The 15877-nt window shown below is 40.9% G+C and overlaps 1 protein-coding gene and 1 long non-coding RNA gene across 8 annotated transcripts in view; both read left to right on the top strand.

The window, feature by feature from the left end:
• Nucleotides 1-15877, top strand: part of LOC120990160 — a 954651-nt gene that overhangs the window by 99886 nt on the left and 838888 nt on the right. The gene's annotated exons all lie outside the window — the stretch shown is intronic.
• SORBS2 (sorbin and SH3 domain containing 2) overlaps nucleotides 1-15877 on the top strand; it is a 247820-nt gene that overhangs the window by 92952 nt on the left and 138991 nt on the right. For 5 of the 7 annotated variants that reach the window (XM_040418738.1, XM_040418734.1, XM_040418733.1 and 2 more), the window contains exons 4-6: nucleotides 750-842; nucleotides 5018-5044; nucleotides 5185-5312. In XM_040418738.1, coding sequence (XP_040274672.1) covers nucleotides 750-842; nucleotides 5018-5044; nucleotides 5185-5312 — 248 coding nt within the window. The remainder of the gene's footprint in view (nucleotides 1-749; nucleotides 843-5017; nucleotides 5045-5184; nucleotides 5313-15877) is intronic. The other 2 variants (XM_040418736.1, XM_040418737.1) reach the window with 2 other exon arrangements.

Genomic DNA, 15877 nt, shown 5'->3' with positions numbered 1-15877 from the left:
TGTGTATAATGATTCGAGCCAGCAAAGGAAGCAATATGGACAATCACAATACATTAGTAAGCGCCTTGTATTAACTTTGTCTATGTGATAAATGCCATTTGCTAAAGTAAGACAACCCCTTTAACACCACCCCCATGCAATGCTTCTCTGGGAAAAAAGCATGCAAATTAGAAAGAAAGTTGTGCATCTGGTGCCACCATTTGGAAGGGAACTATCCTATAAGTAAATGTTTGACTGTTAAACAGGCCTTAAGACATAATTTAGGATCATAGCCAATTCATTATCCCATCTGCTGACATCTTTTTGGGGATGATTGCGCCTCATCAGTGCAGAGCAGAGACAGCTTTTTCAGGATATTTTCCCAGAGATGCATTGCATGGCCGAGAAGTCTCCTTACACTTACTGGGCATAGTATAGTACACCTCTGCCGATCCCCGACACATCTTTAATTGGGATGTAGTTACCACTTTCCTGGTTTTAAAATGTGTAGTACTGAAAGGTAAGTAAATGAGAAATGTAAATGCACCTACTCACTTGGACTCACTTTTATGACGTGTGTGCAGTGTGTGGTTCATAAAGGTATGCTAATGCCATGTACTGGTACAGCTCTGGTACTGTGCTTGCTTCTGTGTAGATCTGTCCAGCCATTTTCTCATGTTCTTGCACTAAAATGGCACGTATGCTAAACATTGCATGTGCTTGCTGTGTCTGTGTTTTGCTTGCATCACTATCACTTTGTGTGCTTCCAGATAGCGGTGGATGTGCTCGCAAACGTACCGCAATGTCTGTCACACTAACAGCTGTGAAGAGAGTGCAAAGTTCTCCAAATCTGTTGGCTTCAGGTATAGCAACTAACCAAACAGCAGAGAAGTTGTTGTTTTTTTTTTACTGCAGTTCTCACTTTTTGACTGCTGTAAAACATCCCCGTGTCCAAGCCAGCATCAGCTGAGGCTCCATTCACACGTCCGCAAATGGGTCCGTATTCGTTCTGCAATTTTGCGGAACGGGTGCGGACCTATTCATTCTCTATGGGGACGGAATGGATGCGGACAGCACACAGTGTGCTGTCAGCATCCGCATTTGTGGAGCGCAGCCACGATCTTCAGGTCCGCAGCTTGCGGACAAGAATAGGCATTTCTATAGGGGTGCGGGTGTGTTGCGGACACACGGACGTTTGAATGGAGCCTGATGGAGTATTTCGTATTGAATGGATCAATACAGTTGACATAATAAAGTAAAATGGAATAAAATGCTCTTGTGATGTGTTGTGTCCATTACTCCATGCCCTAAAGAAGACACAGTGGATTCATGGAAAACTGTTATAGGTAGTCTGGTGGAGAAGACATAAAAAAAATCTGTATTATTAAAGGGGTTGAAGCAATAAAATATTTATAAGTGCGTTCCTAGAGCGTATGGACATCATAAAGGGGTCCCCCTCTCTATGAGCCAGAGCAGAGAGCTTCTAAAGAGCAGCAGCTCTCACTCTAGCGGACTTAGCCCATGTATTACATTGACACCCATCTATTTTTATGGCCATACATAATGCTACATTTCCCCTTTAGTGGCAAGTGTAGGGCAACCATGCACTGGCAAAATCAGCTGTTTAGCTGTGTCTCATGAATCGGGGCACTGGCAGCCAATCAACAATACAGCTTTTACATTGAAGTGGTTGCCTGTGATGAGTGAAATTTTTTTAAAAAAATATAACGCAGTAGCAAAAAGGAATAATTTGATAGTGTATTCTGCTTATATCAAGTTATCCTCTATTGTTTGGGGGTTCTGAGTTATTGGTCCCCCACCAATATATTTTTTATCAATAGGGGATGACTTGATACAGCCGGAATACCCCTTCAGAGCCTAGTCATTAAGGGATTAAAGGGGTTTCCAGGATATATATATTTTTTTTTTTTACCCACCTGTACCTGGTCCCTGACGCTCCTTTCTGGCTCCTTGCAACTCTTCATTGGTCTTCCAGTCCCAGTCTGTCAACTTCCACACAGATGGGATCACGTGCACTGCTGCAGTAAATGTCCCCAACCCGCACTTTACTGCTGGGTCACAGGCCTCTTGAGGACAGTCATTGGAATTCTCCACAGATATTCCAGGCTGGGATGCAAATTAAAATCCTGGACAGACCCTTTAAAATGAAAGTTCACCTTTGAACACCATTTTTTCCAAACTGCATGTAGAAATTTTTCAAATTCACTATTTCACTTTTGCTACATGGATCCCACTTTGCAGCCTTGTGCTTACATAGGGATTGCCCTGGTGATTGGCTTTCAAGGTCTTAAAGGGAATGTGTCATCAGAAAATGACCTGTTGTTTAAACATGTTTTTAAAGAATTTTTGATGGCTTATTTTTTATTTTCCATGTCACTATATTTAAACAAAAAACATAAATTCCTGCATTTTCTGCCCTGGCCTCTAAGCCTAATAATAGGTGCCACTTCCTTCACTTTACTGCGGTAATCTCCTTGGCATTACAGCCTCATTATTTGACCTCTGTGTACAGATAAGACAGGATGCTCCATATCACAGCTTATCTCTTCTTTCCTTGTACAATGACCTCTGCACAGGACACAGAACATGCCTGGAAAACTCTCCTATAGAAGACAATGAGGTCCGCTCCTGACCATTGTGTCTATGGACCATGGGGCTGCCGTAAAGCAATTTTCTTACTGCTTTCTAAATGCTGTTAGGAACAGCACAGGCAAGATGGCCGCCCCATAATCATGTTCAGGGAATAGAAGAATTAATAAAAATCTGCAGAAAATTAAAACAGATTAGTAAAAAAGTATGTGTGTTGCTATATGGGTTTAACTGGCAGATAACATTTTCAGTAACACATTTCCTTTAAGGGCTTATTCAGACAAGCGATGTTCACGTCTAGGTGCTGTCAGCACCTGTCAGATTGCACATAACAGTCAGTGGGCCAGTTCATATGCCTGATTTTCTAACATTTGGTGTAGAGAAAATTTCAGCAAGCAATACAGTTGTCCAATTTTTGCACAAGACTCACCCATTCAATGTAACAGATCCATGATGAGAAAAATGGACTGTACATGAAGACCTGCTACGTGAGGTCCATTTAAAATCGTCCGTTTTCAGCGGCCTGAAGACTGCCGAGTGTTAGGCTACTTTCACACTCGCGTTTGGTGCGGATCCGTCATGGATCTGCACAGACGGATCCGTTCAGATAATACAACCGTCTGCATCCGTTCAGGACGGATCCGTTTGTATTATCTTTAACATAGCCAATGTCGGATCCGTCTTGAACACCATTGAAAGTCAATAGAGGACGGATCCGTTTTCTATTGTGCCAGATTGTGTCAGTGACAACGGATCCGTCCCCATTGAGTTACATTGTGTGTCAGAACGGATCCGTTTGGCTCAGTTTCGTCAGACGGACACCAAAACGCTGCAGGCAGCGTTTTGTTGTCCGCCTCCAAAGTGGAATGGAGACGGAACGGAGGCAAACTGATGCATTCTGAGCGGATCCTTATCCATTCAGAACGCATTAGGGCAAAACTGATCCGTTTTGGACGGCGTGTGAGAGCCCTGAACGGATCTCACAAACGGAAAGCCAAAACTCCAGTGTGGAAGTAGCCTTACATTGCTCAACTGAACACAGGCGAAGGAAGGCCTCATGCACACAACTGTATGTGTTTTGTTATCCACAAAACACCCAATCTGGCTGAGTACATGTCGCCATTTTTTTTTTCAATCTTCTGTAGAAATTTCGTAACCATGTCCGCAAAACAGACTAGAATGGAACAATTTTTATCGGGGCCCGGATATGGACATACGGATGAGGACAGCAGATCTTTTGCTGCACCTTTTGAATGTTAGATTCAAACTGAAAATAAGGTTGTGTGCATGAGGCCTAGGTCCTACAAGTAGGCTTCACACCATAGGGAAACGTGTGGATGGCTTCTCAGGCTGTGGAATGGCTGCAGGTTCACATACAGTGGAGAAGATCCACTCATAATGAAGGCCATGCTGTGGATTTTCTAATCCGCACCTTGATACAAAATCCGCATAAAAAGTAAAACCATGCAGCATTTGGACTCTCCCAATGTATCATAGAAGCTCAGCTCAAGCCTCGATGCATCTGGTAACAAGCTGTTATGCTACATGTACAGTATATGCCTGTGCAGATCCCATGATAGATGCAAATCCAAACATAAAGATATCATAACTTTGAAAAAGAAAATGATGAATCACAGGCTATCTTTATACATTTAGATGCAATATTGCTCCATTTGAAAATGTCAAAAAATGAGTCACTGGGAGAAAAATGGAACGCTGGAGAAATATATTGCTTTCACCCTTTTCATTGTGGCAGTAATATGCTTTTCCGAAAGCCTTGCGTTTGCTGAATATTGATGACAGAAAAGTGTCAGTAATTCCCACCTTCAATACTTAGACGTTTGACCCCAAAATACATACGGTGCATGAGCCCTATTTCTGTATTAAAATAAAGGCATACATCGATACGATTGGACCGCATAGCAAGGTGCGCCATGTAACAGGTCCATACAACACAGTACCATAGTAAAGAGACAGCCCAAAACGAAGTTAAAGTCTGTTTGAACTTATTTTTGATCAGTTGCTCTGTTCTACAAAAAACTATTTTTCTACAAAAAAAAATACACAAAATAACATATAATAAAACAGCTTCATCTTTCTTTAGGGCAGGCATGCTCAACCTGCGGCCCTCCAGCTGTTGCAAAACTACAACTCCCAGCATGCCCAAACAGCCTACAGCTATCTGCCTACAGCAGGGCATTGTGGGAGTTGTAGTTTTACAACAGCTGGAGGGCCGCAGGTTGAGCATGCCTGCTTTAGGGCATGGACTGTAATTGTCTTATGGACACATCTACAAATTTGCTTAAGTTTTTTTGTCTCATAACTTTATATACTGGTCATCTGTGAACTGATGTCAATTAGTCATGTTTTCGGTAAAAAAAAAATATGAAACTCTACATATATTAACTATCATTCATTTCTCTTTTAGGGCAGGATTCTCTTTCGCCCGACTCAGGTACTCAAATCTTTCCTTTTTTAGTGCATTGGCTTTGTGATAGTTCTGCATGTGTGTAGGTGTTGCTGGTTACAATAGACACCGAATCTTCACCTAAGTAATGTTAATGGCACTGCAAACATGGTCTGATTTAACTCTAGATATCTGGATATCTTACAATGATTATGTGAAAGATGGTCTCAATGGTGATTCAAGTGGTTCCTCCCTTGCAGCAAAAGGCTTTAGAAGTGTCCGGCCAAACCTGCAGGACAGGAAGTCCCCTACTCAGGTAAATATATGATTTCTGTATAATTTTTCTTCAGATTTGATGACTGGTTAGGAGTCATATAATTAGCAGATTAGATTTTGGTTGAGGGTGGGTAGGTGCGCAAGCAGCAGCTGTAAAAGATCCGGATCCGTGGAGAGTATCTCTAGCTCACTGCAAAATTCATTGTGTAACTTATTGTAAAATGTTGTGCATTTATGAACCCGTCTTTTGTTGTTTTAGTGCATCTAAAGTAAAAAAATAAAAATACATTTGTTTTAGCTGATTTAAAGGGGTTGTCTCACTTCAGCAAATGGCATTTATTATGTAGAGAAAGTTAATACAAGCCACTTACTAATGCATTGTGATTGTCCATATTGCCTCCTTTGCTGGCTGGATTCATTTTTCCATCACATTATACACTGCTCGTTTTCATGGTTACAACCACCCTGCAATCCATCAGCGGCGGTCGTGCTTGTACACTTCTAAAAAACCCGCAAAATTTGTAGCAATCTTACTCCAGTAAAAGGTTGGTGTAGAAACTGGAGTAATATCTCCAGACAAAAGTGTTAGGCTACTGTCACACTCGCGTTTGGTGCGGATCCGTCATGGATCTGCACAGACAGATCCGTTCAGATAATACAACCGTCTGCATACGTTCAGAACGGATCCGTTTGTATTATCTTTAACATGGCCAAGACGGATCCGTCTTGAACACCATTGAAAGTCAATGGAGGACGGATCCGTTTTCTATTGTGCCAGATTGTGTCATAGAAAAACGGATCCGTCCCCATTGACTTACATTGTGCGTCAGGATGGATCCGTTTGGCTCAGTTTCGTCAGATGGACACCAAAACGCTGCAGGCAGCGTTTTGTTGTCCGCCTCCAAAGTGGAATGGAGACGGATCGGAGGCAAACTGATGCATTCTGAGCGGATCCTTATCCATTCAGAATGCATTAGGGCAAAACGGATCCGTTTTGGACGGCGTGTGAGAGCCCTGAACGGATCTCACAAACTGAAAGCCAAAATGCGAGTGTGAAAGTAGCCTTAGAAGTGAACCAAATTTATGAAACATTTGAGTAACATGTGATAAAATTGGCTCAAATTACCGCAAAGCAGAACTGACTTTAAAAGTGCCCCTCAAGATAAATCTCTCACTGTGTTTGCTGGATATTGTCGACAGGAACATGTCTTGCAATATCATTTAACTGAATAATTCAAACACTTCTACAGTAAAAACACCTTTTAACAGCAATAATCAAAGAATTTAGCAAAATATATGTGGAAAAGTTCAACTAGTATTACAGACCTTGTCTCATGAAGACACCTCCTGTCCATATGCCCTTATTCAGGACCCTTCTCTGTGACCATAAGCCTGCATGCACACGACCGTGAAAAACTGATGTGTGATGGACGTTTTTTTAACGCATGTTCAACACATGTCCGTTTTAAGACCAATGGTCGCCTCTGGGGTTATTCACATGGCAGTTTTTTTGACGGACAGTGTATAACCGACATCAAAAAATAGAACTGACCGACTGCCCCCATACGATTGAATGGGTCTGTTTTTAACGTTCGTTTCCCAGAAAGGCATCAGTAAAAAAAAAGCCTATTATCTATTTTTAGCCTTAGCAAACGGTACAAGAGCCACGACTGGGGCTGAACCAGCAATGTGACTGTAGCCTACTATCTATTAGAGATACAATTTATGATACTACAGCTTCTTAGACGCTTTATGTTCACTTGTTTCTTTTGAACTTCAATACCTATATAATACCTTACATAGCGATGGAATCGTTTGCAATGGTAATACAGTACTGTGACAGTGCTGTTCACAGATCCCCAAGAACTGATGAGTGAAGAGATGATATCTTCAAGAAGAATGAGATAGAAATCAAAACGCCTTGAATATTCCTGCTGGTATTTACAGCATAAGGCCTCATGCAAACAGCAATTTGCGGTCCCCAACGTCCGTGTGGCGGCCGAGACGGATCGAGACCAATTCAACTTGAATGGGTCCATGTTCGTTTTTTTTTTTGCGGTGCGGAGGCATGGACAGAAACACCACGGAAGCACTCTGTAGTGCTTCCGTGGGGTTCCGTGCCTCCGTTCCGCATCTCAGCTCCGGATTGCAGACCCATTCAAGTGAGCACACGGCCGGTGCCTGCATATTGCGGACCCGTGTGCATGAGGCCTAAGTAATACAAGGCGTTATAGTGTTCCTCTAGTAGCAAGGTGTCAACAGGTGCTTCAGCCCAAATATTAAAAGTTCACGCCAAGAGAGGGGGTAGTCCTGCAACCTAGGCAACTATATAAATCTTAAATCCACTACTGCAAAGCCCCTATCAATTATAGTAGGAGCTATATAGGAGAGGCTTCTGTCCTTGCACAGCTGCCTAGGCTACACATATAAGAAAATTTAATGAAATTTGCAAATAAATGGAATTTCATACTTCACTTCCGGGGTTCAGTGGCATTTTTACAATAAATGGAAGTGGAAATGCTGGTGACCTGCCTCAGTACATGCCAAAAACACCTCTCTACTATAGCCATACCTGCCAACTCTCATGGAACATCTGGGAGGCTCTCATAAAGGGGGAGACCTCCTGGACTCAATGAGGAGATGGGAAATTATTATTATTATTATTATTATTATTATTATTAACGTGCCATTAATTCCATGGTGGTGCACATACATATTTAAAGACAAAGACTGGTACAGAAGGAGAGAGGACCCTGCCCTTGAGGGCTTACAATCTGCAAACTTCCTCGGTGCCAGAAAAGCTTCTCAGCAACTCTTGGTTCTGTCATATAAATGGGGCATGGCGTGGCTTGTAAAAAAAATTCACCAGCACGCACACATTATTCTTCCAGAAGAAAGACCAAACATATTTGGACTCATGCTTAGCAGAATAGTCTCAACAACAGGGATTTCATTGGAGATTCTGAAGGACTCTTTAAAGAAGGACTCCGGCAGTTTTTTTCCCCATATAATGCAGCATAGTCTATTATTAAAGAATTTTGTATACCTGTTTATGTTGGTGTCCATTTATGGGTAATCTGCTATCTTGTCTTCTTCTTCCCCGCTCTTATGGTTCTCGTAATCTAGTCTACATTACCCATTATGCCTCTGGTTTGCCAGAGAAACAGGGGTGGAGTCTTACCATGTGAAGGCAGAAATAGATCAGTGTCTTAGAATTGATGTCTCCTAACTTACAGTCTCGGTGTATCCTATGTGAGCAGCATCAGCCTGTCTCCCAAGACTCCTTGTCAGCTCTAAGAGCACTGTGAAGCTGCAACTCATAGGATACTCTGTAGACTCTGCACACTGCAGGCACAGATAGTATAGACCTGGTGAGTCAGGGGAGTTTTATAACTATGCTGCTAATCATTGTAGAGACTCCCCTGCTATATTACTGCACCCCAGAACCCGTAGATAAGACAGGAATATCTTTAGTAGAACTGACAGAACAGAAAAAAGAACAGATATAGCTTGGTTAGGAGAGGATGTGTTTGAGAATTAATTGGTAGATTATAATATAATCAGGTAGCCTACAGGAAGTCAGCAACACAGGAGAGACTGTCATCCTGTCCATTTAGGTAAGACCGAGGCTCACATAATAAACCTGGCCATAACAAAAGGATTTGTATTGATGGAGCTGAGCTGTGATGGAACAAAGTACACTGTTAAAATATTGCTGTAGAGCTGGCATTATTTGTCCCAAAAAACTGCTGGAGTGCTTCTTTAATTCATTATAGGACTCAAAGTTCCCTTCTAATATTGCTGTCTTCTCTTTCATAAATATAATCTGATCTTATTCAAATTAGCTTTTTATCTCATTACGGTGATTGGAAGCTCCATCTTCTCCCTGCATGTTATTGTTTTTAAGCAAGATTTAACATAGCAGCTTGAGATGAACCATCTGGAACAATGCATAATCCCGTATAATGGTGTTTGGGGTTTATCTGAGATTCAGAACGTTATAACCATATGGAGAGGTACCGTACCATCAAGTATGCATGTTTTCATCTGTTTTTTTTTTAACCATGAATCTTAATAAATATTGTAACAGGAACACAAATTTAATTACCAATACTCATTTTTATTGGTCATAAGAAATGTATTTATTTTTGCACCTAAAAGATATTAACATACGGAAAAATAAAAATTTGGTGCACTTTTTGGGAGGTACAATATCTCCTTATGGAGGGTGCCTAGTAGTTGTGAAGAGTCTTATAGGCAAAGAGAAAGGTATGGTAAGAGAGCTCATTTACATGTGTTCACTTTTACATTTACGCATCTTTACTGGCAAATATGGGTCCTTGAGCTATTTTTTCAGGTCTATTCGGCCCTTTTTTAAGCCCTTCATGACCTCTTCATTTTTCGTTTTCATTCACGTTTCCATTTTTTAAACCCTGCCGTCCCGGAACCATCAGGTTTTTTTAGTTTTCTGTTCAGTCATATAATCGTTTGTTTTTTTGTGGAATAAGGCCTCATGCACACGAACGTTGTTTGTTTCCGTGTCCGTTCCGTTTTTTTTGCGGTTAGGATGCGGACCCATTCATTTCAATGGGTCCGCAAAAAATGCGGACAGCACACATACAGCACATCAGTATGTCCGTTCCATAGCCCCGCAAAAAAAATAGAACATGTCCTATTCTTGTCTGTTTTAGGCATTGTTACAATAGATCCGCAAAAATAAATGGATGGCATACGGATGTCATCCATTTTTTTTTTTGCGGATCTGCAATTTGCGGACCGCAAAACACATATGGTCGTGTGCATGTAGCCTAAGTTGTACTTTCTAATGGCACCATTTAATACTGCATATAATGTAGTAATGGGAAGCTGAAATTTTTTTTTTAAATGGGTTGGAATTGGAAAAAAAAAAGCAATTCCGCCATAGTTTTATGGGTTTCGATTTTACGGTGTTCCCTATGCGGTAAAGCTGACCTGTGCCCTACATTCTCTGGGTTCTTTTGATTACAGTGATACCACATTTATGTATTTTTTTTCTTGTGTTTTAAAAACTTTGGAAAATTTCACTAAATCACTATTTATTCAGTTGTTTGCGGAAAGTGAAACTTAAAATAAATGAATTGCTCTTTTTTATTTTATTTTTTTCGTTACAGGATAAATATATTTACACTTTACATTTTAATAGTTTTGCCATTTTAGGATTTGGTGGCACAAACAATCTTTATTTTTTATTGTTTATTTTTATTATGTGTAAAGGGAGTAATTAGAATTTTTATATTTTTTAATATACCGGTATTTAAAATCTCGTTTTAACTTTTTTTAAACACCTCCTTCCCCCAGGGGACCTGCATGTAAAATCATTATATTGCTTCTTCCATACACTAATGTTATTTAATACATTAGTGTATGGGAAATTCAGTATATTCCAATGCAGTACTGCTACCTGCAGGCCAACATAATATCACAAACAATGAACAACTTCCCCCATCTCAGAGCAACAGAAACCGCTTGGACCCCGGTAGCACAGTGGTCTTGGGGAAAGCTCCCTAAGATGCTGTGGTCAGAATTGACTACTTCGTCTGAGGAGTTAAATGTCTGTGATCGCCATTATCGTCAATCACATACATTGACCCCAGGTGTCTGCTGTGTGAAACAGCAGGTACGGCAGCTATGTTGCCCGCATTGCTATGTACGGCGCATGTCATTAAGGGGTTACATATAATTTTTTACCCTGTTTTTTTATTCATAACCCTCTAGGTAACTTTTTTTGTCACTTTCTACAGTTACTGTAACCTCCTAGAAAATTGGTTAGCACAGGAGAAGAAACCTAATGCAAAAGCAGTCGGCAACAGATGAGCACACCTAAATTTCACAGAATGTGATGTTTAACACATTTGTGGGCCCAGTGCAAGGATTTGATGAGTGATCCTCCCCAAACATTCTTCATTATCTTCATATGTCTTCACAGTCATTTAAACATTATAAAATAAGTCTACCTATTTAGAGGTAACTTTTTAGACACATTTATGGGAAGCTCTTTAACCATGGGTGATATCATCTTTGGTTGGAGATGTTTAGTTCCCTTTTTAACGCACTACCAAGACCACCATGATGCCGCCTCCTGTAGATTTTGCTTCCCAGACATCATTGGCTTCTTGAATTTTCAGCAACTCCCTATTCTGCACTCAAACCTAACTTTTACTGCTACCCTCAGTGCTGTGGCAGGTGCTGCCCCGGAGGTCATAAAACTATAGTTTAGAAATAAATAATGATGCATTACAGATACTAACCCCAAAAAGTAGTAACAGATGGATGGTGGCCTCAAAAATAATACGAGGTATTGCCTCATATTTTGTCCTAAACAGTAATAGTGTCTGAATGAGTTTTAGACCTGGATTGTGATGTACATTTGGCATGTATGCCAGGAAACCTCCCAAAATACATGCAGGTTTCCACAAGGTTATATAAGCCTGGTAGAGGCCAAAAATTATATGGACAGTATATGCCAGTGTACTGCTAAAACAAAATTCCACTCTTCCATACAATGGTACCCAGTACCCAAAATAAATACATGTATATATTCAGATCAGATACCAAAATAAATACCCCACACTAGATCACTGGATATGGACCCAAGACTAGAACCTTTTAAAGGGGTTATGCCATGATTGATGTGAAAAATTAAAAGCAGACATAATATAGTACATGACAGTTTGTAAGAAATCTACAACCAACCCTATGCCTCACATGGATCCAGAGCTCCCCCATTCATTGCTTAAATTGCTCTTATAGATTATATTCAGGCTGGCTGCTCAAGAGGTGTATCCTTTCTCAGGGAGTGTGTCCTTCCTCCTGCACCTCTCTCACTGTAACTTTCACAGCTTATAACGGTAAATATTTCTGGAAGAAGTTGAAGGATGAAACATAGCATGTGCAACCACCTCAGTAGGTGGACATGCATACTGCTATACAGAATAAACACCCAGGCCAGACACCTTAGACAAATAAAGACCTCTGAATAAATATGAACCCAGAACACATACAGACTCTAGGTTAAACCCCTAAAATAAATATGGAGCATAACTATACCTCCTGCTCAATTAATACAGACTCCAATCCAGAATAGATACATATTTCAGACCCATGCCCTGAATACAGACCACAAGATAAATACAGACCACAAAAATTACTACGGAATCAGACCTGACCCCCTTACCACAGACCCCCAAATAAATCATATTTCAGATTAGACCACAGAAAAAGAGACCCTGCAATAAATAAAAACCCTAGAATAAATATAGACCCTAGATAAAACCCTCTATACCAAATCCCCTAAAGAACAGACCCAGACCCGCTAATCAAATACAGATCTGTTAAATACAGACTTTCAGGGAACACCTGTGGTTTTCTGTAGTACACTCACAGAAAAAATAATGCGTGCAAATAGAAATGTTGGATTGCGGCAACAATTTGGAGTGTAGTTGTATCTCAGGCAGATATGTAAATGATTACAAGTGTGGTACAATTAGACACTGGTTCTTGCCACAAGAGGGCGTAAAAGTGCTTCCCCTGCTGCCCTATAAAAAGCCTCCCAGAGGCTACTTTTGGATAGTGTACCTTTTGGTGGTAGATCATTGACTGTTAGACTTGCCTTTATCAGGGGATGCATCATTGGACTGAGAGAAAGAGTATAGTCCTTTCAATGAATTGCCCACCATCTAGGCTGTTCTGACCTAGCTGTTAGGATGTGTTGGGAGCAGTGGTTATGTGAGGGCACACACAGCAAACAGTCTTCGGAAGGCCCAGACAGACAACCAGCAGAGAGGATCATTTGACCCACCAACAAGCATGAGTAGGTCCCACAGTTTCGTTCTCCACCATTAAGACACAGGGAGCACCTTGATTACATACCCGTTTCTTTGCCCAGACCATTTCTAAGTGCTTAGCAGAAGAAAATTATGTGCCACAACGCCCATCATTTCATTTGCAGTGGTGTTGTGAATGATAAACCTGGACTGTTATGCACTGGAACCGTATCGTCTTTAGAGATGAATCCAGTTTGGGATTCCATGATGGTTGGTAGATGGTCCCTTCATAGACCACATGTAACACCAGTTGACAATTGATCAACATAGAATTCACTGATTCTGTGCTTGGTAAGCTGCTAGCAGGCCGTGGCACTCACAGGAGCATCAGTGCCTTCTCAAGCATCCATCTGATTAGCAAGGGTCTTGGGTGTCGGACCCTCACCGATCAGATACTAATGCACCATTTGCAGTGGTGTTGTGAATGATAAACCTGGACTGCTATGCACTGGAACCGTATCGTCTTTAGATATGAATCCTGTTTCTGTTTGGGATTTCATGATGGTTGGGTTCTGGTATGAAGGCCGCATGGTGAGCGCGTCAACCCTGCCTTTGCTGTGGAGCGACACACTACCCCAACTGTTAGTGTGATGATCTTGGGAGCCATTGCATATGACAGTTGGTCACCCCCACTAGTTATACGAGGGATACTAACAGCTCAGCGATATGTGCCGGACATCCTGGCATTTTTCAACAGGATAATGCTTGCTCCCACACAGCAAGGGTTTCTCAGGATTGTCTCTGCCAGATTTTAACATTTCCTTCACCAGATTTAATGCCAGTTGAGCATTTGTAGGGCACCAGCTTTGACAGCCTACAGGTCCAGCTGCATCATCTGTGAGCAAATGTGCTACAGGATACCATACCGAACCTGTATGCCTCCATGCTTAACTGTATATTATCTTGTATTCAGGCAAGAGGCAGCCCAACAGGCTGTACAGTTTTTGCTAATAAACTTTATCCTTTCACTCTAATATTGTAACCAAATTTTAGTCACATCCCTTCTTCCTAGACAGTTTTCAAACCTGTAGGTATGGTAAAAGATTTGCAGTCTGTCATATTGAACAATTTCAGAAGCACACTGAAAAGGATTTATTAGTTCTTCTAGGTTCTAATTTACATAATAGGTTTGCATGAACGTAGAATAAAAAAGAAATGCTTATTACCGTTTTTCATACCAAACAACGGTGTCTGAATTTCCATTTCTCTGTAATGAAATAACTTTTCATATATTTGAACTATTATCAGATAAAAATAAACCAATGGGGTCATTTATTATACTGAAGTACGTCTATATTACATGTACTTCAGGCGCAAATCGTGGCGCAACGGTTAGTTGTGCCGCAATCTGCAACTTCACCCTGCTCACGCCAGGTCTAAAAAATTGGGCGGGGAAGGGGAGGGACCGGAAGGCCCGTTTCAGTCATTATTTTCTACGCCTGTTTTAGGTGTAGAAAATGTTCTAAATGTAAGACAGCTCAGAAGCTTTCTTACATTTAGAACTGGCGCTTGATGCCCTGAAGTTATGGAGAAGCCGGCGCCTCTTCATAACTACGCCGGATACTCCACCAGCTATGGGGCTTTATTAAGACCGGCGTCTAAAATGCCAGTCTTACGTGCTCCCAAGAGTATATCATCAATTCAATAAAGAATATGCGTATCATAAGAAACCACAGGGGGGCACCACACATATCACAAAACTAAAACCGTACTAAAATCTGCAACAAAACCATAAGTGTGGTGTTAGCTTCATTTCAGAACTATGATTGAGAACTGCAACATTTTACTAAGGCTTATCAGTCCAAACTTTTTTACATGCAGATTTTGCTGCTGATTCACTGGATTATACACATGCTGCTTTGAAAGTGGTGAAATCTGTGGGAAAATCTATAAATTTTAGAATCTACAATTATAACAATGGCTAGTTGGGCGTTTATTCCATGGAATTTAGTATGTAAAATGTACTAAAAATCTGTGGCAAAAAATGCTTTGTGAAAATAACTAGGGATGAGCGAATTGACTTCAGATGAAACATCCGAAGTCGATTCGCATAAAACTTCGTTCCAATACTGTGCGGAGCAGGAGCTCCGTACAGTATTAGAATGTATTGGCTCCGATGAGCCGAAGTTATTACCTTTTGTCTCATCGGAGCCAATACATTCTAATACTGTACAGAGCTCCTGCTCCGCACAGTATTGGAACAAAGTTTTATGCGAATCGACATCAGATGTTTCATCCGAAGTCAATTCGCTCATCCCTAAAAATAACCTATAGCTACCTTAATATCATGTATATACATATGTGAACATTTCCTTTACAGCGAAGCATAAGATTAACAAAACTGTTATTAGGCATACAGATACATAACACATGACCTTAGGCTAGTAAGCATCTTGAAAGAATTTTCATCTGTTTATCTGTGTAATATTGTGAAATCTGAGATAATAGAGTCATTAGGTAGATGGTCCCTTCATAGACCACATGTAACACCAGTTGACAGTTGATCAACATAGAATTTACTGATAGAAGGCCGCGGCACTCGAAGGAGCGTCAGTGCCTTCTGAAACAGGTGATCGGCGGGGGTCCCAGGTGTCAGACCCTCACCAATCAGATACTGATGACCTATCCAGGGGATATTTCAGCAGTTAAAGTGTTGGAAAACCCCTTTAACCTTTACCGCACGACAAATGCCATTTACTGAAGTGAGACAACCCCTTTAATTTTGCCAACTATATTAAAGTGG

Source organism: Bufo bufo, chromosome 2 (assembly GCF_905171765.1).
Source record: "Bufo bufo chromosome 2, aBufBuf1.1, whole genome shotgun sequence".
NCBI lineage: Eukaryota > Metazoa > Chordata > Amphibia > Anura > Bufonidae > Bufo > Bufo bufo.
This window is presented reverse-complemented; position numbering and strand designations above follow the sequence as displayed.